This window comes from Lotus japonicus, chromosome 5 (assembly GCF_012489685.1).
Source record: "Lotus japonicus ecotype B-129 chromosome 5, LjGifu_v1.2".
NCBI classification, from domain to species: domain Eukaryota; kingdom Viridiplantae; phylum Streptophyta; class Magnoliopsida; order Fabales; family Fabaceae; genus Lotus; species Lotus japonicus.
This window is the reverse complement of record NC_080045.1, coordinates 3,984,771-4,006,221: the sequence shown is the minus strand read 5'-3', so window position 1 is coordinate 4,006,221 and position 21,451 is coordinate 3,984,771. Positions and strand designations below refer to the sequence as shown.

General features: G+C 37.0%; 3 protein-coding genes across 4 annotated transcripts; 2 read left to right on the top strand and 1 right to left on the bottom strand.

The window, feature by feature from the left end:
- Positions 1-8,139: 8,139 nt before the first annotated feature.
- LOC130717490 (F-box/LRR-repeat protein At3g26922-like) lies at positions 8,140-8,916 on the bottom strand. The gene has a single exon (XM_057567730.1). It carries the CDS (start codon positions 8,914-8,916, stop codon positions 8,140-8,142), a length of 777 nt encoding a protein of 258 aa, XP_057423713.1.
- Positions 8,917-11,222: 2,306 nt separating this feature from the next.
- Positions 11,223-15,516, top strand: LOC130718587 (uroporphyrinogen decarboxylase 1, chloroplastic-like). 2 transcript variants are annotated; one of them, XM_057569194.1, is made up of 6 exons: positions 11,223-11,373; positions 11,482-11,612; positions 12,194-12,576; positions 12,759-13,043; positions 13,555-13,790; positions 14,784-15,516. In XM_057569194.1, exons 1-6 carry the CDS (start codon positions 11,354-11,356, stop codon positions 14,950-14,952), a joined length of 1,224 nt encoding a protein of 407 aa, XP_057425177.1. In that variant the 5' UTR covers positions 11,223-11,353; the 3' UTR covers positions 14,953-15,516. The 2 variants fall into 2 exon arrangements, with proteins under 2 accessions (XP_057425177.1, XP_057425178.1); XM_057569195.1 differs by lacking the exon at positions 11,482-11,612 and having other exon boundaries at positions 11,273-11,373.
- A 2,181-nt stretch (positions 15,517-17,697) lies between these two features.
- LOC130720918 (chlorophyllase-2-like) lies at positions 17,698-20,232 on the top strand. The gene is made up of 3 exons (XM_057571626.1): positions 17,698-17,885; positions 18,135-18,292; positions 19,324-20,232. Exons 1-3 carry the CDS (start codon positions 17,738-17,740, stop codon positions 19,999-20,001), a joined length of 984 nt encoding a protein of 327 aa, XP_057427609.1. The 5' UTR covers positions 17,698-17,737; the 3' UTR covers positions 20,002-20,232.
- The last annotated feature ends 1,219 nt before the right edge of the window (positions 20,233-21,451 follow it).

Below are 21,451 nucleotides of genomic sequence, written 5' to 3'. Positions count from 1 at the left end.
CAACATTTTGTTGGAGATCCTTCCCTCATCAAGGACAGATCTGGTGATCTTTTGTCCAATCTGAAGTGCAAATCTTTGGGTGATTTCAGATGGTATAAGGATACCTTCCTGACCATGGTTTACACCCGTGAAGACAGCCAACAAGCCTTCTGGAAAGAGAAATTCCTGGCCGGTCTTCCTAAATCTTTTGGCGACAAAGTTCGTGAGAAACTTAGAAGCCAAAATCCGGGGGGAGAAATCCCATATCACACCCTTAGTTATGGACAGCTCATAGCTATCATTCAAAGAGTTGCTCTCAAAATCTGTCAGGATGACAAAATCCAACAGCAACTCACTAAGGAGAAGTCTCAGAATCGCAGGGATTTGGGTACTTTCTGCGAACAATTCGGAATTCAAGGTTGTCCCAAGAAACCTAAACCCAGAAAGCAAGATCCTCCTCCCAAACAACAATGGAGAAAGAGATCTAGCAGGAATGATCATAGGAAACCCAAGCCTAGATCAAAACCCCAATCTTCGCAAATTCCAAAGAACCCTCCTGAGACTAGACCCTCTCAAGGAAAAGATGTTACCTGCTACAACTGCGGCAAGCCGGGCCATATTAGCAGGTATTGCAGACTCAAAAGGAGAATCTCTGAGCTTCATCTTGAACCTGAGATCGAGGACAAGATCAACAATCTCCTCAATCAAACTTCTGATGAAGAAGAATCTAATTCTTCGGATTCTGAGGCCTCTGAAGACCTAAATCAAATTCAGAATGATGATTCTCAATCATCATCTTCCGTCAATACCTTGTCCATCAACACTTTGACCAATGAACAAGATCTTCTCTTCAGGGCCATTAATTCTATCCCTGATCCTGAGGAAAAGAAAATCTATTTGGAACGCCTCAGGTCTACTCTTGAAGATAGGCCTCCCAAAAGTCCTATAACCACCAATAAATTCAATCTTAGAGATACTTTCAAGCGTCTTGAGAAGTCTACGGTCAAACCCGTCACTATTCAAGACCTTCAATCTGAAGTCAATTCCCTCAAGACTGAGGTTAAAAGTCTCAAACAAATCCAAAATAGTCAGCAGCTTATCTTAGAAAAACTGACTAGAAATTATGAGGAAGATGATTCTTCTGTACCTGATTCCAATCCTGCTCCTAACAACAATTGCGAAGACTTTCTGGAGAATATTAACCAGGTCACCATTCAGAAATTCTTCATCCATGTCAAAATCCTCATAGGAGATTTTATTCTCGAAATCCCTGCCCTCTTTGACACAGGGGCAGATTCCAGTTGTATCTCGGAGGGACTCATTCCCACCAGATATTTTGAGAAAACTACTGAGAAGCTCAGCGCTGCTGAAGGATCTAGACTAAAGATCAAGTATAAAATCCCCTCAGCTATCATAAAAATGTTAGTCAGAAATTTGAGTCAAAAAATCATTATAGGGACCCCTTTCATTAAGAAGCTCTTCCCCTATAATACTGACGAAAACGGCATCACTGTTCAGCATCTTGGACAGCCTATCTTGTTCAAATTCTCTGAACCTCCCATAGATAAGACTTTGAACGTCATATCCTACAAGGAGAAGCAGATCAACTTCCTCAGGGAAGAAATCTCTTACAGAACCATTGAGGATCAATTGCAACAACCTTCTGTTAAATCAAGGATTGAGAATATTTTGGAAAATATTCAATCCAGCATCTGTTCTGATCTACCCAACGCTTTTTGGGAAAGAAGGAGCCATATGGTGGAACTTCCTTATGAAAAAGATTTTTCAGACAAACAGATTTCAACCAAGGCTAGGCCTATTCAAATGAATGAAGAACTTCTTCATTTCTGCCAAAAGGAAATCAAAAGAGGGGGTCGGAAGCAGAAGGAGGGGGATGAGAAGAGGATTAAGAGAAGTAGGACGCCACCACGGAGGGGCTTTTTGCAGAAAATTAAATTGCAGAAGGAATTAAAACAGGAGGCTCAGCCTTCCATAAACAGAAAAATAAAAACAGGAATTAAAACAGGAGGCTCAGCCTTCCATAAACAGGAAAATAAAACTTGAACAAGATATATATTACATAAACATAGATTACAAAACTGAAACTTAAAAACTGAAAAACTGAAACTTAAAAACAGAAAAGATTGAAAGAAAGGAAAACTGAAGGAGAACTTACAGAAGGAATTCTCTCAGTGTTTCTCTCTCTAAACTCTCTATCTAAGCTCTACCCAAACTCCGCTAACAAGGTTCAGAATGAGCCTATTTAAAGAAAAGATTGGGCACTGTTTGAATAGTTCCGGTTGAATAGTTCCGGTAGACGGTACTATTTGACTAGCACTATTTGCTACAGTAAAAAGTCAATTTTTACTATTTGCTACAGTACAAAAATTGAATTATTACAGAATAAAAATGATTACAAGACGACAAACTTAGCAGAAGTCATCATCATCTGATTCTGTGGTTTGGACAAAATCTGACGACCCAAGAGAGGATGGCTCGGAGACTTTGTGTTGAGGGGCCTTTGAAGATGAGGCTTGCTTAATTGGTTCCTTCAATAATTGAAGAGCAGATTGAAGATTTCTTAGCAAGTCTTCTTCTGTTGAAGCTCCTGCAAGGGCCGCTGTGATGTGGGCCTTTTGATTTAGCAAGAGGCTGGTTTGCGGACTTGCATGCTTGAGATATTTCTGGTTGTTTTTGAACCATTGAATTACTTTATCCTTGTGAGCTTTGGAAGCATCAAAAGCCTTCCACCACTTGATAAGGGCATGTTTGTTGAGAATTGGTTGGGGTTTGGCTTTAAGACCGTACCTCCAAGAGAATACCCAAGAAAGGGAAAAGATTGTATAAAAGTTTAAACAATCAGGATAATTGTTAAACTCTTTGTCCCAATGTTTCAGGAAAAGATTGTATCCCTCCAGAACTTCAGGGGGAAAGATTTCAGTAGTTGGACCAAAGAAGCTCCACCAAGAATGGAACCAAATTGGAAAGGAATATTTGTTGGTCCATTTGAAGTAAATGAGCCAAGAATGCTTGAAATTTTGGTTTTGCAAGCCAAGGATTGTAAATTCCCAAGCTTTGATGTAATCCCAATAATTAAAACCTATAGGGTCAAAATTCTGGGAAAATTTTCTGTAGGTGTTTGGATTGGGTCCAAAGTCAGTGGGACGAAGGACACAGAGAATTTGGAGTGTGGAGTGGGTAATTAGGGAGTTGTCATTTTTATCCCTAAAATGCTTAATATCCACACTGTTTGTATCAACCAAGATAAACTCATAGAATCTCTGGGTTTTGTTTGGGTGGATTGGATCAAGATAACCAGGGAAAAGTTTAGTACCAATTTTATTGGCGAGGTTCCCTTCTGAATGGTCCCACCATTCTGGTTCAATCAAGGTTTGGAATTTGGAGATAGTTTTGGTCAAATATTCCGATTTTGGGTTAGATTGGGTAACTGGGCTAGATTGGGCAACAACAACTGGTTTCTTTCCATCATGAGTTGCTAAGCTTTTTGTTCTTTCAATAAAAGATTGGAGGGATTGGAGATCTAGGTCATCATCTTTATCAGCGATGCTGGCCCAAGATTTATTTGGTAAATTGATGAGTCCCTGAGGAACATTATCCATGCCTGCTTGTTTGAAGGCAAGGAGAGTTGGAATTGATAAAGCATAATCAGCTTTGGTTTGTTTTGGTTGTGAAGATTGGTTTTGAGCAGTGGGCTCAGATTTTTGGACAGTGGGTCCATATTGATGGGCAGTGGGCCCAGATAAGATTAAAGAGTCATAGATTATAATACCTTTGCTCTTTTCTTTGTTTCTTCCTCTTCCTCGGGAGGAGGAGGATCCTCCTCTGGAGGACATCTTATGATCTTCCCTGCAAATATTCACGAGTGAGGAAATCAGGGAGAGAATTGTTAGATCCTTTTATATATTCAATATCGAAGTCAAAAACGCTTAAAATAGCTTGCCATCTGGCAAAGATATGTTTTGAAGCTAAGTTTTTGACATCTTTTTGTAAGATTTATTTCGCAGATTTGCAGTCTACACGGACTAAGAATTTTTGATTAATCAAATCAGATTGAAATTTTGAAATAGATAAAACGATTGCTAAAACTTCTTTTTTGACAGTAGAATAATTCTGTTGAGCAGGATTCCAATGTTTTGAAGTAAAAGCAATAATTTGTTCCTTGTCAAAAACCTTTTGTTTCAAAATACCACCAAAGCCAATATCAGAGGCATCAGTTTCAATAATTTTGAAAGCTTGAGGATTAAGGAGATAAAGACAAGGGAGATTCTTGACACGAAGTTTGATTTGTTTGACCACATTGGTATGAATATCGGACCAAGGTGGAGGATCCTTCTTGAGTCTATCATGAAGGGGTTTGATTATGGTACTGAGTTGAGGACAGAAGTCCGCAACATAATTGAGACAACCCAGGAATCTTTGTAGTTGGGTTTTGTCAATGATTTGATCAGGGAATTTATCCGTGAACTCGATGGCTCTATTGATAGGAATGATGGTTCCTTGGTGGATGTTGTGACCAAGAAATCTGATTTTGGTTTGGAACAAACTGACCTTTGTCTTGGATACAGCCAAGCCATTCCTTTTGATTACAGAGATGAACGTATTGAGATGTTTGAAATGTTGATCTAAAGTTTGGGAAAAGATTAGAACATCGTCAATGTAGACAATAGTGAATTTGGAATAAGGATTGAAGATTTCGTTCATAATCCTTTGGAATTCAGATGGGGCGTTCTTTAGCCCAAAAGGCATAACGTTCCACTCATACTGCCCAAAAGGAACAGTAAAAGCAGTTTTATACCTATCCTTCTCTTGCAATTGGATTTGCCAGAATCCAGATTTCATGTCGAATTTTGAAAAGACCTTAGCATCATGCAGTCTGGCTAAGAGATCTTTCTTGTTGGGGATAGGATATCTAATCCAACAAAGGGCTTGATTGAGAGGTTTGTAGTTAATAACCAGCCTAGGGGTTCCCCGTTCTATCTCAGCTTGTTTGTTGACATAGAAGGCTGCATAGGACCAAGGGCTCTTACTCCTGCGAATAAGTTTCTTTTCAAGGAGATCATTGATTTCCTTTTGGCAGAAATGAAGAAGTTCTTCATTCATTTGAATAGGCCTAGCCTTGGTTGGAATCTGTTTGTCTGAAAAATCTTTTTCATAAGGAAGTTCCACCATATGGCTCCTTCTTTCCCAAAAAGCGTTGGGTAGATCAGAACAGATGCTGGATTGAATATTTTCCAAAATATTCTCAATCCTTGATTTAACAGAAGGTTGTTGCAATTGATCCTCAATGGTTCTGTAAGAGATTTCTTCCCTGAGGAAGTTGATCTGCTTCTCCTTGTAGGATATGACGTTCAAAGTCTTATCTATGGGAGGTTCAGAGAATTTGAACAAGATAGGCATATATATATATATATATATATATATATATATATATATATATATATATATATATATATATATGAAACAAAGATCAGTCACTGAAAATGATTAAATCAGGGAGCAAGGAAATGATTCATACCTGAAGAAGCGTGTGCGTATCAAACAGTGAATGAGAAGCGAAAAATGGGTAATGGAGGACGGAAATAGAACGTAACAAGGCAGAGACTCTTGTTTTGGCTTGGACAAATATTGCAACGCAGGTTGTTCCTCTCTAAATTTGTCCACTTTTAATTTTATTGAAGGATTAATTAATATTTTTCATGTAATTCCCCAATGAGAATAATTAATGAAGAGGGATACAATTATACAAATACTCAGTTGGTCAATGGGGAGCTCACCGCTTTATTCATTCTTCAAAGGGATTGAGACAAGAAGTTGCACACTAACCTTATTATAGTATTTCATGTGTTGAAGGTTTTTCAAGTTTGATATGTGAGTAGGTTTAAAGGAAAGCCCTTCATGGTGTTCAGGTGTCTCGTGTTGCTTGTTATATACGTTACTTTTTGTTTGCTAACGATAGCCTGATTTTTGCTATGAGTAAGCATATTACTTGTTACAAGGTGACCAAGAGGTATGACCGGGCCTTTTAGCCGAAATGTTCCACAAATCAGTGTGGATATGATTCAAGTTAGGATAAAAAATTCGTAGATTTATTAACAAATGAAGTAATTGTTTAACGATCGGTTAAGTATTTAACTTTTATAATTCCAAAATTTTGACTATCACTAATAATTAATAATTAATTTTCTTACACTTTACCTAATACATTAACTTAGAGTAAACGTGAAAAATCGTATAGATTATTTTAAAACTTATACATTAACCTCATTGCAATGCAAATTGTAAGTTGTAAGCACTCATCTTCAATGCCCACCTAGTCGCTAAGAAGATGAAGACCTTCCACAGAGGAGCAGTTCAATCGGCAAATCCTTCTATTTTGTCAACGTCCTATACTCAAGATTCGATATTATCTTATCTCAGAAGTTAACTATCTTTGTATATTCCTTTTTCAAGTAGTTTTCAATTTATTGAAAGTTAATATTCTTCTGAATATTTTAATGTTGAAAATAAGTAAGAGACATATTCCTTTAAATATAAAAATCAAGTACAATTAAAAGAAAGAATTTAATTTATATGCACTAATTTGTACTTAAACACTAATTCTAGGTAGGATTCATGCGGCATGTGGGACTGAATGAGCTTGTCCTTCATCGGAAACAAGTTTAGTATTTACCGCAATGCCATAAGTTATGGCCCGTAACTGACCAGAGCCTGTGAGTCGGAGAAGATGAGCAGAGTTTAGGGGTGGAAAGCAACTCGTTAGTGGCTGTCTCCACAATTCTACACCACTGCCCGCCTCAGCACTCTTGTGCAACCATTGTCAACTTGATCCAGAACCTCCTGAAAAGAGACTGGCAAGTTCGAATTATCCACACCTAGCGTGAAGGAAATCGCGAAGCTAACGCTTTGGCCAGCCTGGGACACTCAAGCTCCACGGAAGTGACTTGGTTGGACCACCCTCCTGCTGACTATGCCAGCCACCTATTCTATGACATGTCTGTGACCCTGTTCCCTAGAGGCTTTGTTGGCTAGTTTGGGCTGAAGCCCTCCTTATTACAAAAAAAATAGAGTTTAGGGGTAAGGGTATTTGTGGAAAAGTAAAATTATGACAGGGATAATATGGTACTTTGATTAATATTGCCATATCTGTGAAGGTAGAGTAGTCCCCACTGTGAACATGGTTGAAGGGGGAAGAAGAAGACGAATGTGAGGTTTGAATTGAGGCCAAGGATAAGGCTAAAATCTCCTGATAGCACCACCAGAAGAACCTTCGTTCCATCTCTACACATGGCTACTTCAGTTACCAGGTTACAACTCTCTCATTTTCATGAATTTTCAGTTCAATGTTATTATTGTTATAACCTGTGAATTTCTTTGTTTTCAGCTGTGGGTTGGGATGGAAATCTTCCTCCTTGTTTGCACACTCTACTACTAGTGGCTTCAATTTGATTTCTCCTTCTTTCAAACCAAAACCCAAGTTTTCTCTCACTTGCTCCGTTGCCTCCTCTTCTTCTGGTACCCTCTTTTCTTCCTAGACTCAACATTTTCAATACCATTTGTTTCTTATAAGTTATATGGTGCTTATAACTTGTGGGTTTCAATAAAGTTTTAAACTTGCTGCTGTATCAATGAGTTATTGACTTTGAAGAAACTTTTTTTCTTATGGCCTGTACCATTTTGAAAGTATTTTTTTGCTAGTTTTTTTATGTGCCAAGCTTTCCTTATGCCTAACTTGACCTGGGGTTTTTGTCTGGGATTATTTTGGAATCAAAATGTATGTTCTGTATCTATGACATTATATCAATTGTGGGATCTTGGGGTGTATTGTGATTCATACTTCTTTTTTTTTTGATTTTGTGATTCATACTTCTTGTTAGCACTGATCATTGTCATTGTATGATTGAAGGAAAGAGTAATTCAGATGTCAAATGAATTTTCTTTGGGTGATTGCTGAATATGATTGAAGGAATGAAGAAGGGGGGGGAGGTTGTTGTTTGAAGAATACATTACCATTTGTGCCTAGAAGCTGTTTAACTTAGTTTCAGTGTTTGCAATTGTCTGTTGGTCCATTTGACAAGGAATTTGATTCTCCTATATTAAGGTCTTAGCTTTTCATTTAACTTGATTTGTTTTCGTATTGGTTCAACATTCAACATGTGCATCAACTATGGAGGCCGTGTTAACAAGGAGAAAATTTACTAGTGTATAGCCCGTGCAACTGAAATATAAAAGATTCACAGCATCAATCCTGACTGTAGAACGCATCATATTTACTCGAAGGTCCGAAAATATGGTTAATATCTTTAATGCGGGAGTTGTTATGCTAGTCTGCTCGATTTTACTCCAATTACAGTTAAACAAGGTTAACTCTTGTAGGACAAGGCACCCAGAGAAAAGTTGTTGAACTGACTTGTCATTTGCAAAGGTAACACGTGAAAGCTTGAATGTCTTCAGGCTAGGGAAACGAATGCCACTAGGAACATCTAGAACACAACCCAGTTCTAAATGCAGCTCAGTCAATGATTCAAAGGCCGAGAAACAATTGGGTAACACAAACTGATTTACAAGTAGGGAAAGCTTAAGCTCTTCGATTTGGTGCTTCACTACAGCAGATATAAGAGAATTAACTCTATCCTCATCAATGGCAACCCCAAAAGACATGACACCGAGACTTTTTACATAATTAGAATGATGAAGTAGTCTGTGCACTTGATCTAAAAGGCAATATACTTGGTCTTCTTCCATGCTGACTATTGGCAGATCATTTTCAAAATTAAAGACAGATAAGTCAGTCCATAAGTACTTCCACCTTTTTGATAAAACGGAAGTCGCCACTGCATCTCTGGTTGGGAGTAAAGAAAGAATGTCATGAAGAAGATAATCAGGTAAGTTACTGATCATATCTTTCCTGTTACCCATATTGTGTCTTTGGAGCTTATGTGAATCAGATGATGAGTTTAAACCAGCCATAAGAGTTGTTGTACCTACACAAAAAGGGGTAAGAAATGTAATTATCAACCAGACAAGTCACAACTCACAAGGTAAGCTTCTCAAAGTGCAGTCCGCAACCGCAATTGCGGCCGCAACATAATGGATTTTGGATTCACTGCATCCGCATCAGGATTGCGATTGTGGTCACATCAACCAGCATTTGATCACGATTCGGCAATGCAGCGGCAATCGCAATTTAAAACCCTATATTACGTAATGGGGTACATAATATAATAACTGACTTTTGAATTTCACATGTATTGCACCTAAACAAGGTTTGAATGGTCATTCGTTGTTGTAATTCGTACGGACTTATGGCGGAAAATACAACGTTACCCGTTTTGGCAGAAACTTTGGTATATTATTGTAACGTTCCCTACACCTTTTCATCTCGTTCAACAGACAAACTCAGCTTCTATTTTGTCAACGTCTTATACTCAAGATTGATTCGATATTCTCTTTTTATATATTTTTCAAGTAGTTTTCAATTTATTGAAAGTTAATATTCTTTGAATATTTAAATGTTGAAAATAAGTAAGAGACATATTTTTTTAAGGGTTAATCATCTACTTGACCCCTGTCTTTGTCTCTTCTTCTGAAGTAAGTCCCTCCCCGAAAAAATTATAAATCTGAGTCCTCTCGTTTGCAATTTGTGGAGCAGGTCCTCGTCGGAGCCCGGAGCTCCGGCGAGTGATGAATTGGCTAGCTGACTGGGACTACTTAGCTGACATGGCAAAAAAAAAATTACACAACAGAAATTTTAATTTATTTAACAGATATAAAAAACAATTAACAAAACTAACCTAATTTAATTAATAAAAACAATTAACAAACTAACCCTAAAAATGAGCAATTTTTTCCCAATCTTCTCCTTCACCCAAACACACTTTCAGATTCTTAAATCCCTAAATCAGAAAATCCTTCCAGATTCTTCTTCTTCTTCCTTTGAACACAATCAGTTCCAGCTTCTTCTTCTTCCTTTGGGTCGTCAACATCTAGGATCCAGATTCCTCATTGTCTCCCTCTCCTTCTAGGTTAGGAAGAAGAAAAGCTCCAGATCTGGGAGACGATCAGAACGCGGAAGCAGAGATCAAGGCTTTGAGTCAAAGACCGAGTTCGAGTGCCCTCAATTGGAACCAGAAAGGCGAAGAAGCTTCGAGTAGAAGAAGCTTGGGTTAGGTTAGGACAATAAAGGAAGCAAAATGAAGTATGGAGAACAGGGTCATGTTCTAGGTTTCTCACGCTCTATGTTTCCTACTCCTCTGTCTCAGGAAGGAAATCTACAGTTTCCAGAGATTGGAAGGAAACAAAGGGTTTTTTTTTTTTTGTAAAGTTGGGATCTTTAAAATTTGCCTTCCTCACTGCTCCTTATTCCGTTGATTTTCTGGTTGGGGTTGGGATTTGTGGGTTGGGGAAGAAGAGAGGGCGTTGTAAGATTGTGGATCTGCTTTGTTATAGTTTCTGGTTGAGAAGGTTATGGGTCTGTTAGTCTAAAGATTCTGGGTTTGTCCATTATTTTCTGGGTTTGTTCATAGTTCATACCATTTTTTAGTGCTTTATAATTTACAATTTTTTCTTTGTCCATTACTTTCTTGTGAAATTGACGACAGTGATGAAGAAGTTCTTGAAAATTTCTGGATTTATTTTGAATTATATGAATGGAAGAAGTTGTTGTTTTGAATTTTTTCTAACCCAAATCATAGTTCTAACGGGGTTTATCCAAATAACTAATTGAATCTAGGGCGAAGACATACCATGGGGCAACACAAAAATATCAGTTCAGCATAAAAGGTGTTATGGGGAGTGAGCTTTTGAGTTTTTTTTTTTTTTTTAATTTGATGATGAATTTGAAGATCTTCAGATGAAGATGATTCAAAATATTGATTTTTTTTTTGAAACTATATTGATTTTTGTTAATAGGTTTAATTTTGGTTTGTTGGATTAATAAATAAATAAATAAATCTGACCTATAAACTTAACCCAGTCAGCTGGCCAATTCATCACTCGTCGGAGCTCCGGCGAGGACCTGCTCCACACAAATTGCAAAAGAGAGGACCCAGATTTATAAATTTTCCGGGGAGGGACTGATTTCAGACGGCGAGACAAAGACAGAGGTCAAGTAGACGATTAACCCTTCTTTTAAATATCAAAAGAAAAAAGAAAAAAATGAATTTATACGCACTTTAGGGGTAAAGGGTATTTGTGGAAAAGTAAAATCATGACAGGGATAATATAGTACTTTCGATAATTTCGGTGAAGGTAGTCCCCACTGTGAGAATGGTCGAAGGGGGAAGAAGAAGACGAAGGTGAGGTTTGAATTGAGGGATAAGGCTAAAATCTGCAGAACCTTCTTCCATCTCTGCACATGGCTACTTCCATTAACAGGTTTCAACTCTCTCTCTCTCTCTCTCTCTCTCTCATTTTCTCTCTTTCACAGATGAGATGAATTTTGAGTTCAATGTTGTTATGACCTGTTAATTTCATTCTTTTCAGCTGTGGTTTGGGATGGAAATCTTCCTCCTTGTTTGCACACTCAACTTCTACTGGCTTCAATTTGATTTCTCCTTCTTTCAAACCAAAACCCAAGTTTTCTCTCACTTGCTCCGCTGCCTCCTCTTCTTCTGGTACCCTCCTTCTCTCAACATTTTCAACACCACTTGTTTCTTATAAGTTATATGGGTGCTTATAATTTGTGGGTTTCAATAAAGTTTTAAACTTGCTGTTATTGACTTTGAAGAAACATTGTTCTTATAGCCCACAGCCCACTCATTCTCATGACAGATTTTGATCATTGCTTTATTGGTTAGAAAACCTATAATAGTCACTCTTTTGGTTCATTAATTTTAACTTCACAGACTTTGCATTTCATGATGTGCCCACCTCCATGCCCATGGTATTTGTTTGGGAGTCTTTTGGAATCAAAACGTAGGTTTTGTATCTATGACATTATATCAATTGTGGGATTTTGGGGTGTATTGTGATTCATACTTCTTGTTAGCACTGAAGGAATGAAGGGTCTTTGAAGAGTACATTACCATTTGTGCCTAGAAGCCGTTTAACTTAGTTTCAGTATTTGCAATTGTCTGTTGGTCCATTTGACAAGGAATTTGGTTCTCCTGTATTAAGGTCTTAGCTTTTCATTTAACTTGATTTGTTTTCGTATGCAAGAGAAATTGACTTGGATGTTGTGTTTCATTTTATTCAGATCCGCTCTTGGTTAAGGCTGCTAGGGGAGATCCTGTTAGTCGTCCTCCAGCATGGATGATGCGCCAGGCGGGAAGGTACATGGCTGTTTACAGAAAGCTTGCTGAGAAGCATCCCTCATTTCGAGAGAGATCAGAGACAACTGATCTCATTGTGGAAATTTCTTTGCAGCCTTGGAAAGCTTTCAGGCCTGATGGAGTGATTATTTTCTCTGACATCCTTACACCTCTACCTGCATTTGGAATTGAATTTGACATAGAAGATGTAAGGGGACCTGTTATACAGTCACCTATTCGCTCTGAGGAGGGATTAAAGGCTTTGCACTCAATCGACTTGGACAGACTTAGATTTGTTGGAGATTCACTTAAGCTCCTGCGCCAGGAGGTACAATATAGTTACATCAGCTCATCTGCGGTGTGTTTGGATTTCTATTCTGAAAACTTAAATGTACTTTCAATGAAAATCCATGTCTCTGTAATGGATTGGGATGAAAGTTCTTTTATATCAATGTAATGTAAATCCAAACACGCTTAGCCTGTTCCCATTTCTAATTCATTTTTCTGTAGGTTGGTGGTCATGCTGCCGTTTTGGGTTTTGTGGGAGCACCTTGGACATTGGCAACATATATAGTGGAAGGGGGTACGACACGCACTTACACAACCATTAAGAGCATGTGCCATACAGCACCAGACATATTGAGGACTCTGCTTTCTCATTTGTCACAGGCGATAGCAGATTACATTGTTTTCCAAGTTGAATCTGGGGCTCACTGCATACAAATATTTGATTCTTGGGGTGGACAATTACCACCTAGTATGTGGGAAAGCTGGTCAAAGCCTTATATCACCGAGGTAACTAAGGAAAATTCTTTCTTCCCTGATAATTTTGTGTTTTAATGTTTTAAACTTTTCAATGTTAAGCCTAACATTGGAAATTTTCTTCAGTTGAAGAAAGTAAAAAGACATAGCTTGATGAGCTGTGCAAAAATTATTAGGTTTTATGTCAAGTTAATTTTGTATTGTTCCAAGCATCCATCATTATTCTTGGTTAGTTGACCTGGTAAAGAATATAATAAAAGCTTGTAATATGTAATTTCTCATGGGTAAAAAACCTTGCTATTTGTGAGCCTTGATTAATAAATGAGCTCATTGGAAGTTAATCATGCTTTTGACTTCAGGAGAGAGAAATCCAAATCAGAGGCGGTATCTTCACATTTTTATAAATATAGTTGAGATAAATACTACTGTTAGTATCTTTTCTTATTTTACAATTGAATAAAATTAGCAAATTGAAGGTTGCATACTATCATGCCAATCTCCTCTTTTTATCCTTTTCATCACGCACTGCTTTTTGAACTTCCAGATTGTAAAAGTGGTCAAGAAAAAATGCCCCGAGACACCAATCGTTCTTTATATAAATGGAAATGGCGGCCTTCTCGAGCGTATGGTAGACACTGGAGTTGATGTTATTGGACTAGACTGGACAGTGGATAAGGCAGATGGAAGAAGAAGATTGGGTAGTGGGATAGGTGTGCAGGGAAATGTGGACCCTGCCTCCCTATTCTCCCCTCTTTCTTCCCTTACTGAAGAAATTCAGAGGTTGGTAACAACATATCTATGACCTTTGGTATTTTTTTATGTCATTCTGATAGGTACAGTAAATGAGAAGAAAAATTGTTATTATTCACCAATATCAATGAACTACAATTACTGGTTGTTTGAGAGAACCAGCACACTCCCTAGAATTCCCTTACTACAAACAAGATACCCTAACTATTCTCATATCCCTCTTATTTATAGTCTTGCTTCACTCTCTCTAATCTCTAACCAACTCTCTAACTAACAACATGATTTTCCTAACTAACTAACTAAATAACTAAAGGGTGGTTATCTATCACAATCTATATGGTTGTTGGCATATTTGGTCTAAGGGAGCTACACCACTGAGTGGTGTCTAAGCTTAAGTGATGGGAGGAAGGGGAATCGGAAAGAGATTTTCCATCAGGGGGTGCTGAACCTGATACTGGGATGTTCCAGACAAATGTCCAGGCTGTATTGTTTCTGTCCATGATCCATTATCTAAGCTGTGTCGGTTGAGACCTCCCCCAACATTTGCCTATTAACTGCAGAACTGAAAATAATGATACGAGTCAGGGAAACTGGCCAAGAATCAGGCAATATTCTTTATCTTGTTCACGAAGCTACAATATGTAACTTTTACTCTCGACATGCATTGGATTCTGTGTCAAACTGGCAGCCATACGTGTAGTATGTGTGTTTGGCTGCACTGCAGGCACAAAACCCAGTGTGTTAAATGTAAAAACTGTGTCATAACTTCATTTTATGTGATTCTAGCATATTATGAAGTGCATCCCAACATTCTATTTGTTTCAAAATTATGAATTGGTTCAATTGGACTATTGTGCATTTGTGCTTTTTGAGAGAAAGACCACTGTTTTGTCTGACTCGGTGGCAGAAGATGATACCAGTGTGTCCAATTGAACCCTCAGAGAGTCATAGTCATACATGAGAATGGATACATGACTTGTGTTAATTAGTTTTCTTAACTTCTAATATGATAATTATTTTCAGGGTTGTGAAGTGTGCGGGGCCTAGAGGGCACATCCTTAATCTTGGGCACGGTGTTCTTGTTGGCACACCTGAAGAAGCTGTTGCACATTTCTTTGAAGTAGCAAGGAGCTTGAAATTCGACACACACTTTCAGAATACAACTGCAAATGATCCTGAACTTGTAATTTAATGACAAATGCTGCTAGTGGTGGAGTGCAAGCCCTTCTCTAGAAGAGTGCAAGCTTAGTTGTGATGATCAAAGTTATGAGGATTTGCACATTGTTGTGCCGGCGGCTAACCGATGAAACTAGACAAATATGTGATTTTCCAGTATGCATAAATTAAGTAGAGGATTCCTTCCTATTGTTTATTTTTGGATTCTTACAACTGGAAACTCATGTTGCAGTTTTCAATTAAGGTATAAGAAGCCATTCTAAGGACAATGACTAGGCTAACAACACATTGATTGTAGACGTGAGCATTTTTCGAGTGGTTGAAGAGTTTATCCCTCTCACTGCAGTGAATTCTCCGGGGAAGAGGAGGGGTAGGAAGTCAGTAGCCAGTATTGCTTAGACAGAAGTTTAGGAGGGCATTTCTGTTGTGTGAGTAAAGTGTCATTGTTGGAATGCAATATTGTAGAACTGTTTAGGGTCACAGACCAAGTTCCATGGTTTGTTTGTAGAGTCTGGATGTTGTCATGTTGGATTGTTTTAACTTTTCAAATCTTCTAAGAGGGTACTTAATTAACTACGTACATCTCGACCTTTTATTGTTAAAATTTGAAATGATGGGCTGCATTTCCTCATTTTGCAAAATTGCACTTTAACATAACTTTTTGAAAGATAGAATTCCAGGTAATGGCTTATTGCAAGTTTGGAAATTATTTATAATTGATTCTGAAGGTAAAATTAATTTTAGGGAAAAGCTTATGTTAGTAGCTACTGAGTGCTAGAATCATAAATTTACTCTTCTGAGGAGAAAGAATCTGATTTAAACATGCTGTTAATGGATTTCATCAAGATATTGTGTTTGTATTTGCTTGTGAAAGTATATAGCTAATGTGCTTAGTTGTTATCATTTGGCATGATCCAAAATAGTTCCTTACCAAGCCAGCTAATCATGTTCTCTATCTTTAGGTCAACCTTCCCAAATACAATTTGATCATCTGTGACATCTCTGTTCTCAGGTAAGTTGTATATGAGCCTTTTAGTTTCACTCCAACATTGAACGATGGTTACTAGTTCTTGGTAAATTTGGTATTGAAGATTCAACAGTTTGGATGTTTACTATTATTTGTGGCTTGAACCCCCATTATTTAGCTGTTGGTGATGAGTAAATTTTGTTTCTTCAGTATTTAATGTGTGAATTTGTGTTATGTTTTTCAGATGTATTATATTTCTGTAGTTTCCTTGGATTGTAAGGGTCGTTTAAGAGCTTTGTATTTATTCTTCATTACTACAAAAAATTAAGGCTGCTCAGAAATAAAATGAATTTTTTTTGGGGAAAGTTCTGCATATCAGTATATCATTCAATAACTGCAATTCCAGAGGAATTACAAAGTCTAGCATCATTTGAGATCAAAAGAGAAATGCTGATGGGAGCACTCTCAACCCGAACTTGATCATGATAATTAAAAGCAAGATGAGCTATAGAAGGTATCAACTACACCATTAGCCGTTCTTTTACCATGCTGTATCCTACATGAACTGAAGGAAGCTCCAAGAGACTTGCATTGCAGTCTTTAATTATCGCATCCACATAAGTTTTATGCACTTCCACTCTCTGCCAAGCATAAACCAGTCTAATGCAATCTGTCTCCAGTTCCAGCCGCTGAAGACCGAGATCCATAGCCAGCTGAAGGCACCAGCGCATCCCCAGTGCCCCTACTACTGTAATCCCATGAGCAACTGGAAGGAATTTTGATGTTGAGGCCATAAGGTTACCATCTTCATCCCTACACCCAGCCCCTAGTCCTGTGCCAATGTTTCCTTTGACTGATGCATCAGCATTTGCCTTGATAAAGCCATTCCTAGGTGCAACCCAATAAAAGATTGCAGAATTTTGCCTCTGAGATTGATGGCTGGGGCTACTGCCTTTGAAGCTGCACCATAAAGGCCGAGATGACTACCTGCAGGTCCTCCATACGTTAACTTGTATACCACGCCAAAGAAGATATCAAGATAAGCTCGCGGCACCTGGGTTACACCTCAACATCCCAAATATCAGACCAAGGTTGGCTTGCCGAGGTTGTGTTCGATGAAGATAAGGCCTGGTTATCATAGTCCTGGAGTAAGTTGTACCCCGATCTTACTTTATAGCCACCGTGCTTCGAAAATCTCCACCTCAAACGATCTTATTTATCCTGCAACTGTAGAGAAATTTTCTTAATCTTGTTTGCTTCAAAACTAGAAAAAAAAAAACAGCATCAGCTACATCCTCATTCCATTGCCCAAGTTTTGAAGCGATGTAACTGATGCTGAAATACCTGAAATGCGAATAGGAAAACGGGCCGGGTTTGGATCATCTCAAGTGTAAAAAAACTTGAGTGTCAAGTTTCATCATCTCACCATTAATGTAATTTAATTTTATTTCTTTATTTATTATCTAACAAAAGTTAATTGTGAGATGGTAAAATATGACACTCTCAAATTTTTTTACACTTGAGAGGATCTCAGCACGAAAAAGAGGTGATACGAAAATTAATACTCGAGATATATTGGCATGTTTAGCCTAGTCAGTCATTGAAGTCTTAAAATCTATTTGGGCTTTTTACCATTTAAAGTCCACCAAAATTGTTTACTTTTTTGTTTATAAGAGGAAGATACCAAAATTGTTTACTTAATCCCCAAGAATTTGAACAAAAAATAAAATAAAATATCCACTAGCAAAAGTCGACAAGGCTATATAAAAACCACAAGTTTGTCATCTGATTCTGCAGCAAAAAGCAACACTTGCAAATTAAGGCAAAACATAAAATGAGTCTATCAATATCATCAGTTACTCATCCATCGTCAGTTATGGGTTCTGATGCTTCTACTGCTCTCACTAACGTCTTTGACTCTGGGAAGTACACCACCAAGTTTCAAAGGATAGAATCTAACTCATGCAATGGCACACACCCTGGTCATCTTTTGATTCCTCTACCTCTGTCACAATTATGTTTTAGTGCATGTTTCTAAATCATACTGCAATTGATCAAAATTAATTCTGGGAAGAAACTTATGTGAGTAGCTTGTGTCAGAATTGACTATAAGAAAAGAAAAGCAGATACAATTAATATTAATTCTAGGAAGAAACTTATGTGAGTAGCTTGTGTCGGTTTTTATTTGTGCTATATGAGGTTTGTTGATTGTGGGCTTTTTGTATGTTTAGATCCACCTCCACCAAAGTCACTCTTGATTGCTACACCTCTTGAAGGTGGAGAATTCCCAGTTCTACTTTTCCTGCATGGCTATCTTCTTTACAATTCATTTTATTCCCAGCTTATCCAGCACATTGCTTCTCATGGCTTCATTGTCATTGCTCCTCAGGTAATTTGTGACTACCCTATTGAGTAGACATCTTAATGTAAGTAATATCTGGTATTGCAAGAAGCACAAATTGGAAAATCACTTAAAAAACGCACCATCAGTTACAAACAGACACATTAATAAGTGTTATTGACCAGTTCTTGTGTGGACTATTTTCTTTTACCTATTCCATTGATTGATGTGTGTTTTTATTTACTATGAAAAGCATTAGAGATATGCCAAATAAGATTAGCAAAGGAAGATTTTATTGCAGGACGAGTTTGAGTACAATATTTCACATTTGTTTAAGATTTCAATTGATGCACATTTGGGCTGTTACTTTCAGTGACTTTTCTACTTCATAAATAGGGACATGGAGTTAACAATACATGAACAATATAATTTGTAGACTATACGAATTTCAATGACTCCATCCCATTATTGGTTTCCTGTAATACCATTTCATTTGAATTCAACATTGGGAAAAAGATTTAGGATTATTGTTTTGTGGAAACACTTGATTGTTATGATGAGAGGTTGCTTTACCATGTCATTAGTGAATTGGTAGAGGAGGAAAAATTCAGGGCTAAGATACTTGATCCTTCTTACTGGTGTCCAAATGATCAAAAGTTAAAACAACATTATAGCCTCGAAACTTTGAAAACACAGTTCTTAGAAATTAAGCAAGCTTACTTGATTGTGATGATGATTAGGATGACAAAGAAGTCATGATGATTAGACATTGATCTTTGTAAATAATTTGGTTTCTTACCCTCAATCCTTTCATGCATTGCTGATAACTTTTGTAATGGAAATTGAATATTCATGTGTAATTGATTGTAGTCTTCTCCATTTCTCAAACTCTTGATTTGTTTCTGAAAACACTTTTAATGTGAATAGTCATAACTGTGAGTGGACTAGAGGATACTAAGCTAGTTATCAACTTATGCTACCTTTTACAGATTTGTTGTATTGAAAAAAATTGAGCTATTGATTTGAATGCTTACAAATACTTGTTGTCTCCCTTCAATTGTACCGTTTGGACTTTACAGTTGTATGCAGTGGCTGGACCTGATGTAAGTGGAGAGATTCATTCTACAGCTGCAATAAAAAATTGGCTATCTGAAGGACTCAGCAAGTTCCTTCCACCAAATGTAACACCAAATTTCAGCAAGTTAGCACTCGCCGGCCACAGTCGCGGAGGCAAAACAGCTTTTGCTGTTGCTCTGAGAAAACTAAACATCACAACTGATCTCAAGTTTTCAGCATTAGTAGGAGTGGACCCAGTTGATGGACTGGACAGAGGAAAGCAAACCCCCCCACCAGTTCTCACCTATGTTCCTCATTCATTTGATTTCGACATGCCAGCAATGGTTATAGGTTCAGGTCTAGGGGACGTGAAAAGGAATCCTTTATTTCCCCCTTGTGCTCCCAAAACTGTCAACCATGAGGATTTCTTCAATGAATGTAACAAACCTGCTTGGTATTTTGTGGCTAAGGATTATGGACATGTTGACATGCTAGATGATGATACCAATGGAATAATAGGGAAAGCTACCTATTGTCTATGCAAGAATGGAGAGTCAAGGAAACCAATGAGGACATTTGTTGGAGGACTTGTAGTTGCATTCTTGAAAGCTTACCTGCAGGGTGATAACAGGGACTTATTGGCCATAAAAGACAAGCATTTGAGTGCACCAGTGGAGCTCAAATTTGATTATTTTGTATGAAAATCATAGAGATAGTACAACAACACATGCAGTCAATCAGCATATGCACAAACATCACACTGCTTTAGTTTTTCTTTTCTCTGTTATGTTCATGGAAGCTATGCAGAGAGCAAAGGGAGTTCTTACAGTTACAAAAACAAAGGCTAGACGGAACTTTGTAATATTGTTATAGCAAAAGAGCCAACACACCCTCCTAGTGAATGCTAAAAAACGCAGCAAAGAATTATTTGAGTTCTAGCATTCCACTCAAACCATAGGTGCTTTCATCAATAGAACTATGAACAGATGGATTTCAATTTTTTTTTTCTAATAAAACTAAACGGGTTAATGTTTTGTTTACACTCCAAATCGAACTAAACACCAGAAAATTAAGAAGAAAAGAGAGAGAAATAAGAGAGTTGGATAAAGGCATAATAAGATAAGAACATGATAGACTTTTATCCTATCTTATGTTTGATAATTGATGTGGACATGATAATGATAAGATATGATATAAACAATAAAAAAATTATCAAAATTTTCTTTCTATTAAAAATACATGATATTGTTTTAAACTTAATTTTCTAAATTAATTTTTTTAAACATTAATTATTCTATTAAATTTAATTTTTTTTTTATTCTATTAACTTAATAACTATATCATATTAAGTCAGCCGCATTATTCCTCTCTCTTGGAATTTGACATATCTCCACTCTTCACTCCTTATGTCCCGTTTGGTGGACATGATAACCAGACAGGATAGGATAATGCGATCGTATCCTGCTCTTATTTGTTGTTTGTTGCGTCAGTAGGATAGGATAATGTAATCATGTCCCTTATCTCATCATGTCCATCATGTGTAAATTTATCCTAAAGGGAGAGTTGTGATAGAGTTTTCTTGATAGCATAGGATAGCGGTTTTCGATTCTTTTTTAGTATCGTAACCCTAAATTCAATTATTTCAATAATATATTTAATATAATTTATAATAATATTAATTAATAAATATAAAAGTATTTATTTTATTAATATACTAATTTTATTGTTTATCAATAACTAGTTTTTATTACTAAGTTAAAGTTGTTTATTAACTCATAAATTTAATTAAAAATAATTGAATTTACTAATATAAAATAATATTGAGTTTACTAATATAAAATAATTAAATTATCATTATCATTATCACTTGCTACTACTTAATTAACATTATTTTTTATTTATATTATAATAAAAATAAATAAATTTTGTTCCCTTTTGAGGAGGTTCGTCAATCTAGTCAATTTCCTCATCTATTTATCAAGATATATTTATTTTGCTTTCAAAAACATTGTTATTCTCTGACATGAAATAGACTGCACACTTATAAATATTAATTTATGAATAGTGAGGGAAGGGCTTTGAAGGAAGTAATGAAACCAATTGATGATGGGTCTAATTAATCTGAAACTCCCAACAAAGAAGTTCTAGCAA